Genomic DNA, 21,605 nt, shown 5'->3' with positions numbered 1-21,605 from the left:
AAACAGCTCAGAAGACGCATTGCCCACACTGCTGGGGTTTGCAGGACAACCCCCGTGCTGTATGTGCCACTGAAGCCTCGTGCCAGGCGTGCAGGCTGCGGTGCTGGAGCCAGCAGTACCAAATTCCCTCCAGCAGAATCCTCATGGCCTCCTCCTAACGATAACGATGGGGAGGCGATTTCACCATGCACGAGCCCAGGGATCAGCTCCTGGGGCCCGCTCCATGCACCACAGCTCCGTGCTCCCACCCGGCATCACTGCATCAAGCGAGGCCACCGAAAGCAGGACAAGACGAGACGATTACTTATCCGTGCTGCAGGAAACCCAGAGCCAGCTCGGCACCACAGCCCAGCACCGTGCAGGGCGCTGGAGGCCACAGACAGGACAAATCCTGCCCCAGAAACCTCCGTGCCGACACGTGGAAAAGCTCAGGTCAGTGACAACAGCAAGGGGAAGTGGGAGGGCAGGAAACCCAGCAACGAGCACTTCAGCAGACCACCTGTGATCGCCGTGCAGGGGTTTCAGTTCAGCTGTATGTATACAAAAACGCCATGCACAAGCACACAGCCCATATATACACTCAGCCCTCCCAGGGACAGCCTCGCTCCCAGCTCCCAGCTGGACCGCAGCAGGCAATGACCAGGACATAGTCTGTGGAGCACCATCAGCTCTGGGATTTCGCACAGAAATAAATCCCTTTTTGTAGCATCAGAAATGCTACAGTGCCAGACTTGGCTGAAGGTTTGCTGGTGAGCTGCGGAAGGCACCAAGCGGCCCTAAACCCACACGGACTGCAGCCCACACTAACCTTTTCCTAACTTTACTTGGGACTGACTTTAGAAAATGATGCCTTTATTTGTGTTTAATAATCCAAACTATGAGCGGGATGTTATTTTGTAATCACCCCAATCCTTTCAAAATAAAGCAATAAAAATACTGGTTAGGAGCATCTCGCATTTAGTATGCTCGGGATGAAAATTATCTGGTTTGGATTATCTAGGACATGAGGAAACAGGCTCAAGTTGCGCCACGGGAGGTTTAGGTTGGACACTGGGAAGAATTTCTTCACAGAGAGGTGGCCAAGCATTGGGAGGTGGTGGAGTCCCCATCGCTGGAGGCGTTCAGAGATGTGTGAGTGCAGCACTAAGTGACACATTTTAGGGACACGACACGGTAGGTCAGGTCGGTGGCTGCACTCAGTGATCCCGAAGGTCTTTTCCAACCTAGGTGGTTCCACGATTCTATCTGGAAATGGCCATCCATGAGATTTCAAGATCAGATTTCTAGTAACTGCAACGTACACAAAACACAACCGCAAGTACCCACACAAACACAACTTTAAACACGAATATTTACTAACATAAATAAACAGTGTTTTATAACAAAAGGCACAGATTTTCAACTATAAACAATGGAAAAATATTTACAATTTGCACATACATCATCAAACAGCAAGTGCACAATTGGTCACTTCAGATCTTCCTTTCTATATTTTCAGATTTAACTCCTTGCAAGCAAGTAATTTTACTCAGTTCTGCAACGTTCAATTTATTTATTTTTTTTTACACAAAAACCGCTACAAATGTAAATAGGAGTTCATTAAAATGAATAATTTAGCAGCACAGGTTTTCAAATGGAGACAGTGTTGCTAACTTCTTCGTACTGGATAATAAAATAAGGGTAGCTCTGATCATCGTTAAAAATGACAAAAATCTGAGGCTCAAAGTAATTGTCCACGCAAGAGTCGTAGAGGTCACTGGTGATGCTGCCCGGGTTCACGGGGGGAGGTCTCCTCATGGTGTGATTGCCCACTGTGTATCTTCCCGTCAGTACTTTAGCCAAGAACATGTAATGAACTCCTTTGGGTGACCTTTTGGAAAAGTTATGAGAATAGCTCGCCTTTCTGGCAAAGTAACTGCCCTGTCCGAACATGGTGGCGTGCTTCCCGCAGACACGCGGGTCGAAGTTGTGCTTGCAGATCCCATCCACCACGTCCTGGGAGGTGCCATGGAACAAATGCCTTTCGTTCATTATCCTGTCAAGCCCGGTCATTTTTTTGGACATATACTCCTTTTTCCTGGAATAGAAAATGGAAAGTGAAGATGAGTATTCATTGTGGATCTGCAAACAAAGAGCAGTATTCACTGCAGCTGTTAAAGTAAAAGGCATCAGTATTATCCTCTGCGATACTGGAGCTGTCAGAGGAGATTGGTAAACATTTCTGGGTGGATAACAAGACTGGTCTTCTGCTTTCAAAGCAAGCTTTTGCATGAATTTTGTATTATTGAAAGATCCTGAACTGATCCTGCTGGAGGTCTGTCATCTGTACGGCAGCAAAGGCAAAGCAGCTTGAAAACTGCTTACTCTTAGTTTGGCTTGGGGGTGAACTGAAATAGTTTTCAACTAGGTATCCCAGATTTATTTTGAGGTTTCTGTGAAAGCACATTTTACAGAACTTATCAATAGATAGCTTACAAAAGCTCTTACAAAGGTAATTTCAGGACAAGATGTTTCAGTGTTTTTTAGATATTCAACTGAAGATGCTGCTTTTCTTCAGGAAGTCTGGATTTTATGTATCCTAATCAATAAATTTATATTTTGTAGCCCAAATCAGACATTCTAAGGTATTTTTCTACTATTGTAAAAGAATGGCATTAGCATTGCCTTACCTTTTATATTTCTCCCAAAGAAACTGATTTTGCACTCTCAGAATTTTCAAAATTTTATATTTGGTCTCTGGCACAGTCTTGTGAAACAGGTTATAAATGGTTCTATAGCTTTTATCTTCCTTCGAAACAGGCACTTGGATGAAGTCCTGAGATGGATCCATACTAATCCAGGTTTCAGGATAGAAGTTTGGAGAGGTAACAGCAGTTGGAGATAAGACGTGTGAGGAAACTGGTTCAGCTGATAGAGAGGGTACTGGAGAATTGCCACCTAGAGTCCTAGGATGGGAAGAAGAACAGATTTACATTTCAATATTCCCAAGCCAAACAGTTTCTAATCACACTTATTTGGTTACCAACATTTCTTAAATCGCTGCTCTCCTTGGTTCCGTAACAATTTACATAACCTTAATGCTCGTTTAAAACAGTCAGGCCACCTATTTCTTCTTTTTAAACTCCTGCCTCCACTCAAGCCAATACCAAACCCTTGACTTTCAGGCATGTCGTCCCACCTAGGAAATTCTCACTGGCTGGTGGGGATTTAAAAGCCTGTTATCACCTGTATCATTCACATCCTGGGGTGGAAGGGTGGAGTAGTGGTGATAAACTACAGAACAGGCAGAATGCTACCAATACAATTACTTTATAACTGTAAGCTCATTTTAACATACCGGATAAGAAGAGCAGAGACTACAATACAAGGAACAGAACCATACACTTTCTTGCTCAGTATAAATAAGGAATAGCTCTATGTTATATATAACATTTTACGGGCAAAACTTGCATATATTTCACTACATTACGTAGAAGAGAAGAGTATATGTTTTTAGTACTACCTGCTATCCTACTGAGGAAGGCTCTCCCTATTTTCATGTGCGCAGGCCAGCTGCAGATTTGCATTTGCAGTTACTTATTTTCATGTGATGGAGCAGCCCCTCCTTTTGGGAGTGCTGCCAGGTAAGAAGAGGTCAGCAAAGGAAGAAGGAGGGGAACTGCTGCCTCTAATGCTCAGGGCAGAAGAGCACAGTGTACACCAGAAAGGGAACATACCCTGGCAAAATCAAGTTGATGTGGACACTGACTGTGGTTCCGGCAAGATTTCATTCTTAATAAATACCTGCACCGCTGTGCAATTTGTTATGCTTTTGAACCTGCTAAATTTAGATAAAGAGTATGGTGCTTGTGGCTTATGTTCACCTGATTATAATCTGAACAAGCAAGCTTTACTCAGCTGAATAATCCTTACTTATTGGAGTTCTCCCACTTACGTCAATGGAAATACTTTGAACATGCAAAGCTTGCAGGTTCAGGCTCTGGTTTCAAACTGTAAGCACACAGATCTTCAGCTCACGCTGAAGCTGGTGAGGCTCCCTTTAAGCTGCACAAATACAAGGAATTATCTCAGCCTTCACCAGATGAACATTCTACCAAAGTGCTCTCTTATAGGAAAAGGTGCTACCGATTCCAGGACCAACCAGCGACGACAAATGGGCGATGTGCAATCAGAAGCAGGCAGCTCTCGGTAGGAAAGGTTATGAAGTGCCAGCTCTCCACTGCCTGACTCAGAAGACAGAAGGCAAATCTGGTCTCCAAAGAGCACAGCGGATCTTAACTACACTCATGAATTTCTCAGGTCACTTGTGTTCTGATAAACATCATGGCTAAAACATAAGGAGAAAATGTGTTCTGCCTAGGAGGAAATGAGGAAGAGAATTTTGTGCATTCACCTTGGGCAAGGCGAGCTTTGCCAACAACCAAGGCCAAGCCCTGACCCCCCAAGCACATGCAATTGGATTTAGCACATCGGAACGATAGGCAAACCAGCTCCCCCACCTTGTTTTTGCAGACAGCAAGTTTACTGGGGAACAAATTCTCAGCTCTGCTAAAGGCAACACTATTTTCTGCAGAGTGAACCTTCAAGAATCAGTCGTCCTCTGTTCACACACGATTCTGCCTGAAAGCCAATCTGTTCCCAAGGTATACTAAAAACACCTGCAGAGTAACTTCTGATTTCCATGCCTGTTGGCCTGCTTTCTCTGCAGAGCCAACGTAATTACCTAGATAAGTAACAACTCTACAGGTATTCACATCTTCGCTACTGAGATGTCAATTACGGTTGCCTTCCAGAATTTTTAATGCTGCTGATACATGAGCCTGAAAGAACCTTGTGTTAGTTTTTGTGTGACCTAGAAATAATTTCATGTGATTTTCTGATTGCTTTTGAGCTTTTCAAGTCTAGAAAAAAAGGGGGGGAGACTATTTTTAACTTGATACGTCTGATTTGGATAACAGAGACAGTAAGCTGTAACAGCACTCACACTATTCAGAGCAGAAACACTCTTTAAAATACTTTTCACGTGCGTTTCACCTGCTGTTCAAAGCTGAAAAGAGACCTCATTCATTTGCATGGATTTGACTGAACTCACACTTCTTCTCACTGTGTATTAATAGTTTAAAAGAAACCCAAAAGATGGATTTTTTTAGAGTGAGTTTTAAAATAGCAGTCTACAATATTCCACCGTGGTTTTCTTTTTTTTTTTTTTTCTTCCCAAAGTCCCCTGGTAGAAATATTACTGCAGCACCTCACGCACTGACACTCAGACTGGAAGACCAAGCACAAATTAACTGTAAGCTATGGATTAATGAGTAAGTCAGTAAACGCAATAAAAGCACTGCATCCTTCGGTGTACTTTGTTCACTTTCTGACTAGTGTGACTGAAGTGTAAGCATTTATTATACAAGGGAAGGCACTAAAATGTTGGCATTTGTCAACTACTATCACACATTTACCATTGTTTCTGTTCTTTTCCAATTTTATAACTTATTTAAACAGTTGGGGGAAAAAAACCCACTCAGGTAGCATTGTGTGATAGGCAGAGGCAAATACTGACTTTTTAAAGATAGTTCCCATTAATATTCAGAATACTCTTTTGTTCCCTACTGGGAATTGCTGGGTTTTTAAGTCAGAACTACAAGGCCTTTGCATAAAGAAATTAAGAATAGGTTTCCTGCAGAACAACAGAAATTTCAGAGCTTAATTTGTAGGTTTGGTAGACGGCACGAACAGTCACAGTCAGACACTCATGGGTGTAAAACCCCCACTAAAATTGCATAATTTTAGCATCTCTCAAAATCATAGACTTAAATTGTAGTAAAATAGTCATTGTTAGCAAAACATAGAAAAATCCCTTAAAAACCTTACTTTTTGTTAAGATCAGAATCATAATCACCATAACAAGAAAGTTCACGTTTGGTCTTTTCCTCTGCATCCTCCAAATATCTTTCTAATAATTCTGGGTTTTCCTCCCGTACAGCCGCATCCAAAGATGTTTCTCACCACCACTTGTTTTGAGGCTCTGACCAAACTCACTTTCGCCTCGCAATCAGATGCTGTAACAACAAAGCACTAACGAGCATTCTAGGCCTAACGCAGCTGCTAAATCTCCTTTGATTGGCCCAGCATGCCAAGTTGCCAGTCAGACTAATGACTTCCACCCCTTTGCTAACAGGACAATGTGTTTCTAACTACTGAACTCTGACAATAACGTTTCCAGCTGTGCTGGTGAGATCACAAAAATGGCATTTTTATGAGTTGTAATCAAAAATGACTACAATGCACCACTTTCCTCGCTCTGCCTTTGATGGTAAGCATGTTCACCCCCATTGAGATGACAATAAAAACAAGGAATGCTTTAATTGCGCTCAAAAATTATGAAATGTTTTTGAACACTCCTTTTTATGGGACCTAGAAGTGATGGCCTGGCAGTCATGATAGCGGGTGAAATGCTGAAAGCTGGACAATAGTTTGGCAGACTTAAAGTACATCTGTGCTTCTGATGTTCTGAGATCCAAAAGGTACATTACAATCTTCAAATAACAAACAGAGCCCAACGGAGAGGAGTTCCTCCGAAAATATTTGTCTTGAGAAGTGACAAGCAAATAGTTGCCAATATGACCAACATTTTTTATGATTTTTTTCTGATTTTTCTACCCAGTGATACCTGTTTCCTTCTCACATCTTAATGAATACAGTCTCGTGGACACACCGACACGTAGAGCAAACGCAGTTTCTGTTTTGCTGGGATACATACTGTAAGAACGGCATCAGCACCACGCACGAGCGCAGGAGGGGTCTTCTCTTGATTTCTCGTCTGAAACAGGCGTTTTGCTGGAATCCATCTTTGATGTTTAAGATATACTGATTATGCCAGGTAACAAACCGGACCTCTTTCAGACCCCGGCAGCTGGCTTCTTCAATCAATCTTACAACAGGCTGTTTGAAGAAAATTAAACACAGACATGATAAATTACATGTACAAAAATTAATATTTTTGCCAGGACCTCAAAGAGTCCCTCTACCACTCTCTTCCCCTCCCCTGAAACACACTGACCACCAAAGCCTGTTCAGTTTCGTTTGTAATACCTCCCACAAAGACAGATTTCACAACTTTCCTATGTGATTTGTTCTGATGCTATCACATTTTTACATGTCGAATGTTAGGCCCAATATCTAACCTAACACTCCCTTGCCACAAATTACTCTATTCACTTTTCGTCTTTCTTTGCTAAATGTGAAGAACATAAGTTTGCTGTAGAACAATCTTTTATATAGTAATACATTCTCATCGTTTTTGTTTGTTTTTCTATACTAGAGAAACACAGTTGTTTTAATTTCTTGCAGGTCAAACATCCTAAGCTTCTTGTTATTTGTGGTGCTTTCTTCTGGACTCTTTTCAGTACTTGCACTTTTTAAATTTGCAACGCCCCAAACTGTACACAGATTGTACACAGTGCTCTGCTTTAAGCTTCCTACCATGCTGACAAAGTAAGCATGATGCTTGAAAAGGGAGCGCGTGATGTAATTTACATTGGTGAAGGTATATCTAGTACTGCCAAAATTATAAGACACTGATGAGGTTTTATTCAAAATATTATGTACAGCTGCAGTCAGCCCCAGATGAGCTCTTAACTACCACAGGTATCTAAAAGGCTTTCTGGAGAGCTTACTGGAATGAAGTGAATAGAAGCGTTCTGCTTTTGTTTTGGTTTTCTCTAGCATGGCTGTGTTTAACAGTGGATGTGACTTGTGAGTCCGCAACTGGGGTTAAAAGGTTGGAAGAGAGAAGGCCTGTTTAAAGCTTGACACGGAAAACTGTGTCTGGTAAAGACCAAAGGACAACGGTGACACTGAGTATGTATAAACCACTGGTGAACAGATTTAAACCAAACATTTAGGAAAAGGTTCCTAATTACTGGGGGTGGCAGCTGGGGAACCTTCCTGCTGCAGCAGCACATGACAAACAGCTGGACCCAGCGGCTTTGGGGCACGCATCCTGCACTGTGTTACCTTTGGGAAACAGGGCAAGAAACTAAGAACTGAAAAGCTAAATGGTAGGGGTAAGCAATAAGAAGGCTGCAGAAAGGTGTCTCCCCTGTCTTAAAACCACATTTCTAAGGATTAGAAAAATTCCTTGGTACTGACGTGGGCCAGTCTGCTCCCAAATTTGACAAGTCAGCCAGCCCCTGCATCTCAGATGTTTTCAGGGATAGCCCATGGAGCGCTACAGCAGGGCACAGCTCTCCTTTGATTGCTGATTTTGCAAACTATGTTAAATACTGAATTGCTTGATTAAGCTCAACAATAACTCCAAGTAACTTTCCAAATTGTTCAAAGAGGAAACAGACTGAAAATATATATATAGTTTATAGTGTACACTGTATATATAGTTTTGGGTTACAACCCAAAAGCAGGATTCCAGAAAGCATTAAATACCTCGGAGTATTCTCTCCAGACGAAGTGGTCCCTGCAGAAGTATTTCCAGACCGTGTAGTAGTTGGAGCTGGAGCTGGGGCAGGATGGCGTGGACAGCCTCCGCATTTGGTCAAACTCAGCAGTTTCATATAATTTCATAACATTCAAATCCACCCAAAACTCGTGTCCCCTGGAAAGAACAAGAGAAGTAAAGAACTCTCACCGCCTGCAATCCATTAAAACCCCCCTGGACAACGGTGAAAAAAAACGTGGCCTTCAGCACGGAAAAGCAGAAGACCAAACCAACCGTCGTCCTGACCCGGTGATATTTATTCCGTGCGTGTGCGCTGCGCACACATCGATACGCGGATCCTTGGCATTTGGAGCACGCTACCTGAGTACACACATCACGCGAGCGGATTGACGAAGCAGCCACATAGCATTCGAAAGGTTATTCCTGTGAAAGTTAGTGCCCCGGGGAAGAAAAGCAAATGTAAATGTCTCCAGATGAGGAGCATCTGCTGCCAATCCACCGGAGAGTTCAAGTGTCTTTCATCACGTGCGACAGAAGAGAAGCAGCGTAATATGAAAAGACGACGGGATTTTGCTGTCACGGAGCCAAGGCTGAGGAATATTGGCTTTTTTCAAGTAGCTACATTGCCGCTACAAGAATCAACACTGATACATTACTTCACGTGAAGTGCCTGGCGCTTTCAAAAGGACACGAGAACGAACTGGAGCTGCAGATGAGGAACCTGAGAGTTTACCCTTTAACTAGAGGGAAAAATAAAAGTGCCTTTTCTCTATGCTTCACAAAGAATGGCTGCGGAGCGGTTCAGCAAGCAGTTTCCAACGCTGGTTCATCAGTCAGTTTTGAGACACCCCCGATTAAAAAATAGAAATCTCCAATCCCAGACTTAGCAGTAAATGAGAACTTAGAACAAGAAATTTATAGAAACCGAGAGAAATGATAGTAGTAGCATTCATTCACCACAATTTTTATTTTTTTTTTCAGAACTGGGATTAATATATTTCCAAAGTAATGCTCTCTGCATAATTAGTTTTCTATTTTATAATCCCTACAAGTTGTCAGCTCACTGCTATTCACTAGCAGCTGCAAACCACTGGTTTCTAGAAACACACCTTTTGAGACTATATCAAATATTTTCTTTGAATTCTTAACAGCAACATAAATAAAGCTGATACTTGAAATCTAAAGCTTATTTTAAAAGTTTTGGCAGACTCATACCATAAACATCAAAGTGTTGTGCATGAAACCGGCCACATCAAGTGACAGCTCTTCTAAACATCTACAGGAGTTTACGAATGCTGATTTGCTCGAGAACGGTTGTGATTTTGCTAGCATTTACACAGTTGCTGAGTTTTGTTATACCACTCTCACAGAAAACTAATGAAGAGTACGATCTGTAAAACACGACCACCAGCTGGAGCTGGAAGTGTCCTTCACGTCTGCTTTCCTCCTTTCATTGCATTTGGTCTGTGAACGGCTAAGCACAGCTGGAAGTACCTAGCGCTTTCCTGACATGCATGAGAAGGCAACGTGTCCTGTTCCTGTGAGCCCACGACCAGGGGAGTTCATCCAATGCTGTCTGAGCAAATTCAGATTACTCTCTGTCTCCAGTATTTTTTTTAATGTAGACTTAGAAATACAGAATAGTCTCAGAAGTCGAACCAGATGCCCTAAGAACACAGCTCCGGAAGCTCTGTCTACAGTTCTCCGGACACAAAACCCATGCTTCTCTAAAAACTGTCACAGAGCAGAATTAATTAAACTAAAAGATTCGTCAAGACAACGCCATCCCATAAAACCCGTGGAAGGTTTAACAGCTTGTTCCCTACTTGCGCCAAAGCTGTACGCAGCCAGCGCGGTCACAACGTGAGCACAGGGGAAGCAACCCCGTGAGCAGGAGCCGTGCCCTAAGGACCCGCGCCTTCCCCTGAGGCTCGTCCCACCCCGGTGTCCCAGCGGAGGCTGACATGCCACCCGCCACCCCGGTGTCCCAGCGGAGGCTGACGCCACCCAACACTTCAGCGATGGCAGGGCACAGCCAGCCACGCTGCTCAAGGCAACGCGTCGCGGCAGCCCGCCTCATTTAGCTGCAGTCTTCGTATCCTACACAGCAGCAAGACCGAGACAAACGCCAGACGCAGGTGATAAGAGATCTGCAGAAGGAAAACGAGCACTAATCAAAATGAATGCCCAGTACGAAGGGACTGAAATTATACGTAGGTCTTACCAAAACAAAAACAAAACCCCAAACAAACCGAAACACACAAGTTCTGTAGCGAAAAAATAAAGTCACCCCGCCTTCCTGGTGTGTAGTCATTTTGTTCCCTAACAACAGGCTACAACAATCTACTTTATTTGAAAACAATGTGTGAAATCATGAGGAAATCATCCCTCTGCAATACCAAGCTGGGTTACTAGTTAGCAGGCAACACAAGAATGGTTTTTAAGTGAATTTCTTCACAAATATACGTTAACGCTGCTTTAGGGACATTTGCTCTTTCTTTATCAACATATACATACTGCTGCCATTCTGAATTTCGGGGTCCAGTAAAAAGCAAGTTTACTTTGATATTGTATTACTCCAGAGTGAAGAGACGGACTCCCTGTTTTGGGGCCGCGTTGCCCATAGGAATCCAAGTCCCGCATCACGACCCCCAGATAAGGTGCTACAAACTTTATTAAACGAGCGCACACAAAGGCGTTTCTCAATGCGAGCTCACGATTGAAGCGTTTGTTCTCACTTTGATCTATTTTCAAGTCAAATACCATAACAAGATTCCAAAGATCTGTGACCTTCAAGAAAGTGCAAAGAAAGGGAAAAGCTTGTCTTTGTATGTAAGATATTTTCTTTTAAAGGCAGTAACCTAGGGGTTTATGTAGTGTTACTATAACTTTGTATATCACATGTGGTATAGACAGATCATGAAAAGATGTTTGCAGTAGTTGTGTGTTAATGCAGTGCAAGGAGAAGGGAATCTGAAAATTGAGATACACTCTGAACACAATAAAAGCTTTCCACTAGCATGCTGAACACTTCAAGAAACAGTCACATACTGGTTAACACCCTAAGAAGTTAAACGTCTTCACAATTCTGAAGACTGGAAAACAAATTCTGCGGGCACTTGAAGCGTGGCTGGCTGCTGATACATGACTGGGGTATTTCTAACATGTGCTTAACTGTGTTAAAACGCAGCCTGCGGCACGCACACTTAGCTAAGTGGCAGCGCAACGGGAATCAAAGTGATGTGGTGGGGGAACCCTGTGGAAGGAAAAACATTTTTTGAGACGAACACGGTATGAGACTGCTCTTCCTCAGGCTTTTACTGCAGAGCAAGTTGATCTCGGCGGGATCTGGGACCAACTCCCAAAACCCTGGGTTGGTGCATGCTCAAGAGACTTTTGTGCGCACGTTTTCTAACTGCAGGGCAAGCGAGGAACTGTTGGGTGTCTGTGCCGCTTTCTTCTAGCAGTGCTGTAACAATGTGAACACTTCACGTACAGTTCCAGTAAAAGAAATTTCCATAAGCTTATCTCCTATAGCAAATAAAACCTCGCTACAGCTGAGTTGTACCTGTCTATCCCGTAAGACTCTGTTTGAGACTTACAAGGCTGGCAGCTAATGGGAGCTTACGCTGCAAATAGGTTATCTGAAAGCTGAGCATTTTTCTGCGAAACCTGTGCAGAACGTGCCAAGTTGTTTCTCTCACTACCGAAAAATGCAGCGATTCTGTCTGCTGGTTGGAATTTCTTACATTTTTGCAGCTCTGTTTACACCTCCTCTCCGTCAGATCCACGTCCCTGTAAGCGAACTGAGGCCGGACACTCTCTGCTCCCCACCACACGCTGAGAGGTCACCGCAGCGCAAACCTGGGCACCAACCGCCCAGACAGCTGATTGCCAGAGAGCCACAGAACATCCGGAGCTGGAAGGGACCCACGAGGGTCACCAAATCCAGCTCCCGGCTCCACACAGGAGCACCCAAAGCCCAGCCCCTGTGTGTGACAGCGCTATCCGAACGCCCCTTGAGCTCCAGCAGCTCGGTGCAGTGACCATGTCCCTTGGGGAGCCCGACCACCCTCTGGGTGCAGAACCTTTCCCTAACCCCCATCCTGACCCTCCCCTGTCCCAGCTCCATGCCGTCCCCTCGGGTCCCGTCGCTGTCCCCAGGGAGCAGAGCTCAGCGCCTGCCCCCCCGCTCCCCGTGAGGGAGCTGCAGGCCGCCACGAGGCCTGCCCTGGGCCGGACACGCACGTACGCTCTGGATTTGAATACAACACGTGAAGTGCTCTGGTCTTCTCATTTCGAAACAGAAATGATGGGTCTGCCTGCCTGTAAAGGTCACAGCGTTTCTGAGCAACCCCTCGGCGCGTGCCTGTTACCCGAAGCGACGGGCCCTCCTCGGGGCCGCAGCTCCGCAGCCTCCTGGGGAAAGAGCTGCAGGGGGGAGCCCCGGAGGCTGCCTTGTTCCCTGGGGAAAAGGTGGGCTCAAGTTATTCCTGACATACGGGTAATTTAAAAACTGGTGCGGCATCCTCTGTCCATCGCCCGCAGCCATGGATAGAGAAAGCTTCAGCAGTTTCCTTCGGGATGTAACGCAGAAGAATTTTCCTGAAACTCAAACTTCTGTTAAAATAGGGATGCTTTAAAATGGCACTTTTATTTTTTTTTTAAGCCAGTGAAGGGTTTAGAACGCTACTTTCCATTAATTTTAACAGAAAACTGAGCGATCAAATTATCTAAACACACTGAAGTCTACACAAACTAATTTTTCCATGAATATTTTAACTATATACTTTTGAAGTCCCCTCATTTTGTACCTCACATTAGTTAGAGTAACAATGCATTTTATACAGCTGAAAATTTTAGACAAATGCATTTATTTAAGTGACTGCATCTGAAAAATACATCATGTGCCGGAAAACTGCCTGATTTTTGGGGGGATAATTTATAATATGGGGAATAAGAAACCACATTCTTCTGCTAAAAATCTTAAATCACATAAAATATAGATTACTTTTTTATTTATTTGCATTAACAGTTTCTATTCAGAAGTATTCACTTTTTCAAATTACATTTACTGGCATTCAAGCTCTGAAATCCTGAAATACATTTAGCAGTTGTTTAATAATAGCTCTTCAGTTTAAGCACTTCCTCTGTATATTAAGAAGCCTATTACCAGCTTATATAATGCGAGGCCATGGAAAAAAAATGAATTGTGATTACGGCGGGTGATTGCGTGATTATATTCCTGCTTGCAGCTTTAAGACACCGGTGATGAAAGCAAATGTGACAACTGCACCTCTCCACTGCCCACGGCCTAAATACAGGACAAAGACCCCACGTTTAGGGCTCAAGAAGAGACTGCTGGATGCTCAAGGTTGCGTCCGAAACGTTCTTTAGGACAACATCCCTTTACCTTCACCGCAGCACGATGCTCAGCTCCTTCTGAGGCACAGCGTACGCTGAAACAGAAAGCTGCGACCTAAAGGAGAGGATGAAGCAACCACTGTGGGTTGAATCCTAACGGGGAGGGGGAAACCAAGAGCACGCCACCCAGCCGCCCGCGGCACCGCTCTGCTCCCCGGAGCAGCACGGGAGCACTGGCGGTGCGGCACGCAGCTGCGGCAGCGCGGGGAGCTGCGCACATGGCAGCGCCCACGCTCGCGGCGATGGCGCGGCGATGGCACGGTGATGGCACGGCGGCACACGGACACACGGGGCCGGGGGAAGAGCGGAAAGGAGACGGTGACTCCAGCTTGGCAGGTGCTCGGGAAAGCAGGCAGGCTTCAGATACCTCGGGGGGACAAAGCGTTACTCTGTGTGCACCGCAGCAGGAACAAGCTGCAGGACGGCTTGAAATGAGTAATAAAAACAACAGGTTTTTTTCTACAGTGTTTCCAAATTAAAATTTATTGAACTTCTCTGCAAACACCGCAAAGCTTCCTGCTTCTGAAGCAGAGATTGCTATCCCCATTTTACCCCGGAGAGACTTAAACAGCTTCTCCAAAATCATACAGAGAATCTGCAAGAGGTGGGAACAGAGATTTCTTAAGAACTCCTCCTCAATGACTAACCAAATAAAGGTCTGTTTATAAAATAAAGCAGCTCAATGGAATTATTTTCACTAAAAGAATAAGCATATTGAACCCTATTAAGAGTACAGCACACAAAGAAAACCAAATTTGGTGCTGTGTAACAGCAGCAGTTCAAAACAAAATTCCACAAGTGCCCTCAAAAGCAGGACCTGGCTCCCCGAGTAAGCCACATTTTCTCTGTACCCTCACCGTAAGGCCTGACACAATGACAACCTCTTCAGGACACCGAACTGGGCAGGCACCTCTAACAGCAAGTTATAATATTAATAATATTAATATAATATTAATGCCTTGGGGTGATGAAGGTAGCCTGCTAAAGTAAGGATGGTTTGGGTTCACTTTGCCTTGTGCTCTTCTGAAGAACTTCAGTCCTGTGTGAATCTTCTACGCTCTTTCCACTTCGTAAGAATTGCAGAACTTTCATCCTATGTACGAATAGATGACTAGAAGAAACAGCTTTTGTAAATGCTATGAAAACGCATGTGGTTTCAAACTCTTCTCCTGAGTTCAGTTACATGTCATGAGTCTCACCGCAAACAGAGTTCAGAAAAAAAAAAGAAACGGAGTGATCAACAAAGGTTAGTGCAGGAAATGAAACTCGGTTCCCATCAGAACAGCTGTGATACAAAGCACGACTGAGAGCTAAACACTGCTTAGATGATGAAACTGTTGATTTTCTCTCTATGACTAAGCCAGTTCCTCTCTGCAATAGCAACAACCTGAAAGGCACTCAGGGGAGCAAAGGAACTTAAGAGACCCAAGCAGGTACGAAAACCTGTAATACTGAAGCCTGCAGGGCTCGCCAGATCCAACTCGGTTACTACAGGAGCTGTAAGCCAGGTCTGCGCGCCGCCTGCTGACCCCACACCACGTAGTTCCCCTCCCCTGGCCAGCAGGGCTGGAAGGTGCAGGCTGTAGCACGGCTCCAGGTGGGAGATGAGAGGAAACCGAGCGGCACTTGCAGTATAACGTCCTAGCGAGACCTTTCTTTTGAAGCACAGGTGCCGGCAGTTGGTAGTACCAACAGCAGGTCTTAGATGACTGCAGCCTGAAGAGACTCCCATCAAAATTGGTACCGATTCCACTGGGAGTAACAGCAAGTAAGGGAAGGGCCCAGCGAGCACTCAGCAAGGGACACGGTCTCTTCAAGCAGTTCTTCACCAGACAGCAATGCGAATGCTGCCAGACCCTACCCAGCTGCTAAGGGGAACACGTCTGCGAAAAGAAAGCATCACCCTCCTGCATGGAGCGCTGCTGCACGCCGGGGCAAGAAGGAACACAAGCCGGTAAACACGAGCCCGCAGCCTCGATCTTATCGGTCCCTGGTGTTCTGTCACTGAAACGAGAGGGGCAGCAGGTGACAGGGCAGGAAATGAGTTCACTGTTTCACTTAATTTGTTCCCTCCTGCGTGACACTGCTTCGCTCTGCTGTAAGGCGCGCAGCAGATGGACGGTCAGAAAGAAGCAGAAGAGATAAAGGTGCTCCAGAAAGATTTACCACGCAGCTACAGGCTCCAGCCTCGGAAAACAAACAAACAAACACACAAGCCCGTGTTTTTCCATCGCTACAGCAACGGAGCTGGCAGGACGCAGGCACCAGCTCGGGCTCAGGGCCTGCAGCAGGCAGGCTGTGCCCGCAGCACGCCCCGGCCGCTCCGCCTGCCTCCCTCCCCTCCGGGCAGCCAGCGGGGTGCTGGGGTAACGCGGTCCTCTGGTGTGAGCGCCTGCCGGGTCCTAACAAAGCAATAAGGATGGCAAATGTGTTCGGATCTTCCCAGGACTGCTGCACGCAGCGCATTTCTCATAACCTGGATCCACGTTTCGGCTTCTCTTTGCAGCAGGGCTGCCCCTGCCCGAGGCAGCGTGCTGCTCTCACAGGCCTCCTGCCCACGCCGGCTGAGGATGTTCCACCCGGGGCTTTCTGCCTGGGTTTTGGTATCGCTGCAATGGCACAAAGCAGCTCTAAAACCCATCAGCTGAGCTTGCTGCTGCTACAGGGCACCATGAGGGACTAAGCTATTCGACCCCAAGCTTTTACTCACAATATTTTCAGAGTGAACACTTTTTTTTAGAGCTTGGAAGACACAAGACACTAGCCATGCATGTAGTAACACGGGTTTCTGGCTACAAATTCAGCGACTTTTACACCACCTTAGAAGTGTAAATTTGAAAACGTACTGAATAGAAGGTTCTTTTTTCTCCCTTTAAGTGCTCTCTGGGGTCAGGGGCCCATGGTATTTGTTCTGGAGACAGCAGGAGCACAGCTCTGCGTGGCAGTGGCGCTTGGATGGGAGCAGGTTCTCAAACTGCTTGAGAACGGTGTTTGCTTTCACACAGCCGCAGTGCCAGCACTCTCTGAAGCATTCGGATGCAGTCTACAGCCCCACTTTTCAAAAACTTTCCTGCGCACACATACCTGAGCTTTTTTCTACTTTACAACGTTATCCAATCTCAGGAGTTAACTACCGAGAAGCACCTCTGAGATTCATGATAAATACTGAAACTGTACCAGTCCCAGCAAGGCTTTACGTAACACGACCGTAGGCAGGCCACGGCTAACCTGCAGCAGCAGCCACCAGGCCAGGTGTTTCGGTTTCCGAATGCCATCCAGGTGTTTCACCCCACATCCTCCACAGGCAGCAGCCCAGAAAAGAGACTTCATACCTCTGACTACGAGAAGCGCATCTTACAGGTATTACTCAGCCCGAATTCACGCCGACACGTGCCAACTAGGCAGGAACTTCACGATCGCTGCTCTCCCTAAGCAAATAACTGCAGCAGCCTCTTTCTGTTCCCCATCCCTAACGGAGGGGGCCGGCAGACAGTGCAGCACCGCTGTGACCGCCGGGTTACCTGCAGGCACCTCCTCTGCGCAGTCGTCAGTCCTCCTTTCAGAAAGGGCTGCCTTATTGCCCCGAGCACACACGGAGCAGCCTGACCGCAGCCTGACGCCAGGTGATGCCGTTTCCAAAATCTGGTTATTGACACGGACCGAGACAAGGGACAGGGGCGACTGCTGACTCCTGGCAGCTCCGCGCCGTGCCTGCAACTTCACCCGATTTGTACAGCCAGAAGCCAATTAGCTTTAGTTCATATGTAAATGCTGCTATAAATCGGGTAAAAACGCATTCATTGGAGCACGCTGGCATAAAGCACAAGGCAAACACTTCTAAAAACACTTCGCATGCTCTTTATGTAGGGGCCCTGTTTTGCATTCCTTCTAGCGGGGAATTAGAAGACGTTCAGACCCACTCAGCCGTGCGTACTCACGAAACGCCGCACAAAATCACAAGGCACGCTGAATGTCAGCTGTTTTCTCATCTCCGCTGTTATCAACAACACGAGTTCTCTCGCACACTGACAGCTGTGCAGATCAGAACGAAAACTTCCCAAATTTAACCATTTAACACGTCAGACCACGTGCAGAAGCCCCTGAACGACCGACGTGCTTCCACCGCGCCCTCCCGGACTCCCGAATCACAGAGGCACATCCTGACAGCACCAGGACGAGTTACAGCACGGAAGCCAAGAGCGAAGGAGGCCTCGTTCCCTGCACACAAACCTTTGTCCCTCCCTTCCCTTGGCAGAACACGGGCCGTGCGTCCCACCTGCCTCTCCTGGCTGCGGCCGTGCCTGCTGGCCTGTGCTCTCCAGCTGCAGGGAATCAGTCCATAACACACACGGGTAACGAAAATAGAGGCTTTTAGTCCTCTGCAGAACCTGCCTGCAGTTGGACAGCGAGGCTTATGCTTTATTTAGAGCAAAGACAGATGTAGGTGGGCGGAAAAGGAACCGGGCAACCGCATGGCCTCAGATTGCAGAGACGGGCTGCAGAAGGTTGTGTTCTTAACTACTACATTTTAACCGGTTTCAGGATATTTCTATTTTTATAGAGTGCTGCTACATTAAAAAAAAATAACAACAACAGAGTCAAAACGTCCGAGGAGCCGTCGTTTTGTGAGCTGCGATAGGCCGGGTGCACGCAGCTGAGCGGAGGCTGCAAGTCCCCGGGCACAGAGGGATGGCTCCCCTGGCCGAGGGGGGGGATTCCAGCCAGAGAGGGGGGATCTGGGGGTCAGGAACTGCACAGTTGTTTTAAACAAGTCCTCCTGTCAGCAGCAGCAAGGTTGCTTGTTTTGAAAAGCAGCATATGCACGATCAGACAGGTGCACGGGGAAAACCTGCCGGGTTCTGCTGCCAAGCGCTTCCCCTTACTGAAGGGCATCTCAAACTATCACAGCCTGGGTGCTCTCAGGTGGAAAGCAGCACTCGGCTTTGTTCTCTCCAACCCTTAGCTACAGGCTGGAACTTCTCCAGGGCCTCTCCTCACATGCACGAAGAAAACTTGTAGATACTGTATCCTGCTCACATCCCCCCTTTGTTTAGGCAGACTGGTATTTGGCCGTAACTACTTGGTAAGATTTAAGAAAGCAAACCCAGAGTTTATGATGAAGGTTTAGATGCAGTTTGAGGCCAAACTAACGAGTGAGCAGCCAAGGCAACTTGGTACAAAGAGGTGACTGAAGAGGGGTTACCGCTGTTCCTGCCTGGAGACCGGGTCCCCCTCAGGCGAGAGGCAGCGTGTGAATGTTTACTTGACATCCTTTGTCTCGATAACGCCGACACGAATAAAGATTTACACCAACAGCTACTTGAAGAACACCCTATCTGAGTCCGGAGCTTATTCTCCAGCTGAGCCACTCTCCCACCACCGTGAACAGCCCCACTTCACGGGGGCAGCGCACCCCGACGGCACTGGGCGTGCGGCCCACAGCAATCGTGCCGCATAAACTGCGTTTAAAGCAAAGGCCGACGGACAGCTACCGCCCGCTGGCTATCCGTCAGGCTTCTGCGTGGCCTTTCTTGGACATGCAAAGCGCCGAGCAGACATTTCCTCATCGCATGCAATCTGGAGAGATAGGCCTGCACAGCGAGTCCGACCACAAGAGATTAACGGCTCTAGCCAAATAACGCGGTAACCATGCGAACCGTGAGCTGTCCCAGCACGTCCGCGAGCCTCGCGGCACGGCGGGCACGCTGCTCTCTGCATCTCGTTGCCAGGAGACGCCAACGGCCCGGGGACAGGGGGAGGCCGGCGGCCTGCGGGGACCCAGCAAAAAGGCACCGGGAGTCACGCGCAGCCCGGCCGCAGGGGATGGCACGGCGCGAGAGGGAGCTCGCCGCAAGTCCCGGGCAAACGTTTTCCCCCAGCTCCAGATCTCGTTCAAAACCACGCGCAGTTTCAAGGCGTATCAGGTTCAAGGCTCGCGGCCAGGAGCTCCGGTCTTAAAGAAGTTTCACTTCTGGGTTCCTGCTGATACCCACTAGGGACACGCAGCTCTCCGAGGGGGTGAATCCGTCCAGGAGCCACAGAGCTTGCAGCTTATTGCTGCAGGAGAAGAGACGATGAAGATACAGCCTTCCAACCCTGCACGAGAGCACGAAGGGGCTGCCCCTGCCCCGGCAGCGCCCTGCTGCAGCGCTGGGCACCCGCGGCCCAGTGACAGCACGCAACGTGTCTGCCAGCAGCCCTGCCGCCTTGCTTCCCGACCAGCTCAGGCAGAAGCTCAGGGTACCAAGAGGCCAAAACGCTCACTCACCAGGCTGGAAACCGGCAAAATGAGCGTAAAGGCGGCCGGCGGGTTCAGCCAACGTTGCAGGCTGGGGGTGCGATGACTAAGCAGTCAGGGAGCCGTGCTTCCTTCAGAGGTAATCACCCTGGGCTCCATCGCTGGGAGCAGGTAGAGCGTGTGTGTAGCAACAGGCTGCGATACACGCTCCAAAAAAAAAAAAAAAAAAACAGAACAAAACCCAGTGTGCTTATTTGCACAGAGCTCAAACTTGAATTACGTGCAGAGGCTTTTCTCGTACCGACATTTGCTGTTCTCTGTTTTTAGAAATCTTTTTAAATATTTGGAAAAAATGGAAGTGTCTCTTTCGTAAACAACAGCGAATTTTATCTGCTGTGTAGTTACAAGATTTTACGTCAGATCGCTGTATTTTCCCAGGACAAAGAGATGAACCTGTAGGCTGATGGAGCTGAGATCTGGCGCCCAACCCAATGCCCCGTTCGGTGCATGTAAAGACTCTGACACACGGAGCATTACGCTGGGTCTCTGACACCTAACGGGAAACCTCACCAATCTCAGCAAGGAGGAATATACTTCTTCGGGAAGCAGAAGGAAGAAGGGGCGACAAGAACAAATCCACAAGGACTTGGGTGGCAAAGACAAACTCGCAGTTCCCCCTGCAACCCAAATGTCTCTGACCCTCGACCGCTGCTGGAGCGAGCGGCACCAGCCTGCCAGGGTACGGCAGGGCAGACGGGCTATGAGAAATGTGGGTTCTTATTTCCTCCAGAAGAAGAAATGATTCAGAACTCAGAAGCGAAGCCTGCGCCCCGCACTCAGAGCACAGGCCGCATAGACCCGATGAACTCGTAAACAAGGGCGCTCGCTGCTCCCATTCAGAAGGGAAGCGGCGGTACAACGCCGAGGCAGTTTTGTTTCTGATCTCAGGGCGCCGGAACAAGCCTAAATTGATAACAAACATCTTTTTGGTTTCCCATGTTCTTCAGTCATTTTCTGAGATTAGAGAACGCTACTACGTACAGAGAAACGAGAACTCCGAATGCAGTTTACCATTTTCAGAGGACGATGCTTAAATGGAAACCCAGCATTTCTGAACGCGCTGTTAAGGCCGTTCCTCCCGACCTGACTGAAACGTCACCCCAGGTGACCAGCCTCGGGGAAGCTGCAGTCGAGACACGACACAGCACCAACCTAACTACAGTTTTTAGCGTGCAATCAGGAAGGCTGCGCCCGGAGTGCGTGGCCAGTCTGGATCCAGACTCAACCTGGACTCCCCGCGACAGGAGCACTGCCGTACCCCCCCTGTTCAGTCACTGCGGAGGCTCATTCCTGCTGCCGCTTTCTAACAGAGGAGAGACTAATCAGGAATGCCAAGAACGAGCACAACGTTGCACAACAGTCTCCGTCAGCTCTCTCCATTCCTACAGGACTGAAGTTTTCTCATTTCACACGCCTCAACTCCTTTTGCTC

At 47.2% G+C, this 21,605-nt stretch overlaps 1 protein-coding gene across 3 annotated transcripts in view; it reads right to left on the bottom strand.

The window, feature by feature from the left end:
* Window positions 1-1,337: 1,337 nt before the first annotated feature.
* TIPARP (TCDD inducible poly(ADP-ribose) polymerase) overlaps window positions 1,338-21,605 on the bottom strand; it is a 30,857-nt gene continuing 10,589 nt past the window's right edge. For all 3 annotated transcript variants that reach the window (XM_080604774.1, XM_080604773.1, XM_080604775.1), the window contains 4 exons: window positions 8,440-8,608; window positions 6,758-6,939; window positions 2,670-2,945; window positions 1,338-2,077 (listed from right to left, as the gene is read on the bottom strand). In XM_080604774.1, the coding sequence (XP_080460900.1) occupies window positions 1,630-2,077; window positions 2,670-2,945; window positions 6,758-6,939; window positions 8,440-8,608 (1,075 nt within the window). In that variant the 3' untranslated portion in view covers window positions 1,338-1,629. The remainder of the gene's footprint in view (window positions 2,078-2,669; window positions 2,946-6,757; window positions 6,940-8,439; window positions 8,609-21,605) is intronic.

Source organism: Anser brachyrhynchus (genome assembly GCF_964034855.1).
Source record: "Anser brachyrhynchus genome assembly, chromosome: 9".
In the NCBI taxonomy this organism is placed as follows: domain Eukaryota; kingdom Metazoa; phylum Chordata; class Aves; order Anseriformes; family Anatidae; genus Anser; species Anser brachyrhynchus.
Note: the sequence above shows the minus strand (reverse complement) of the source record. Positions and strands in the feature narration are given on the sequence as shown.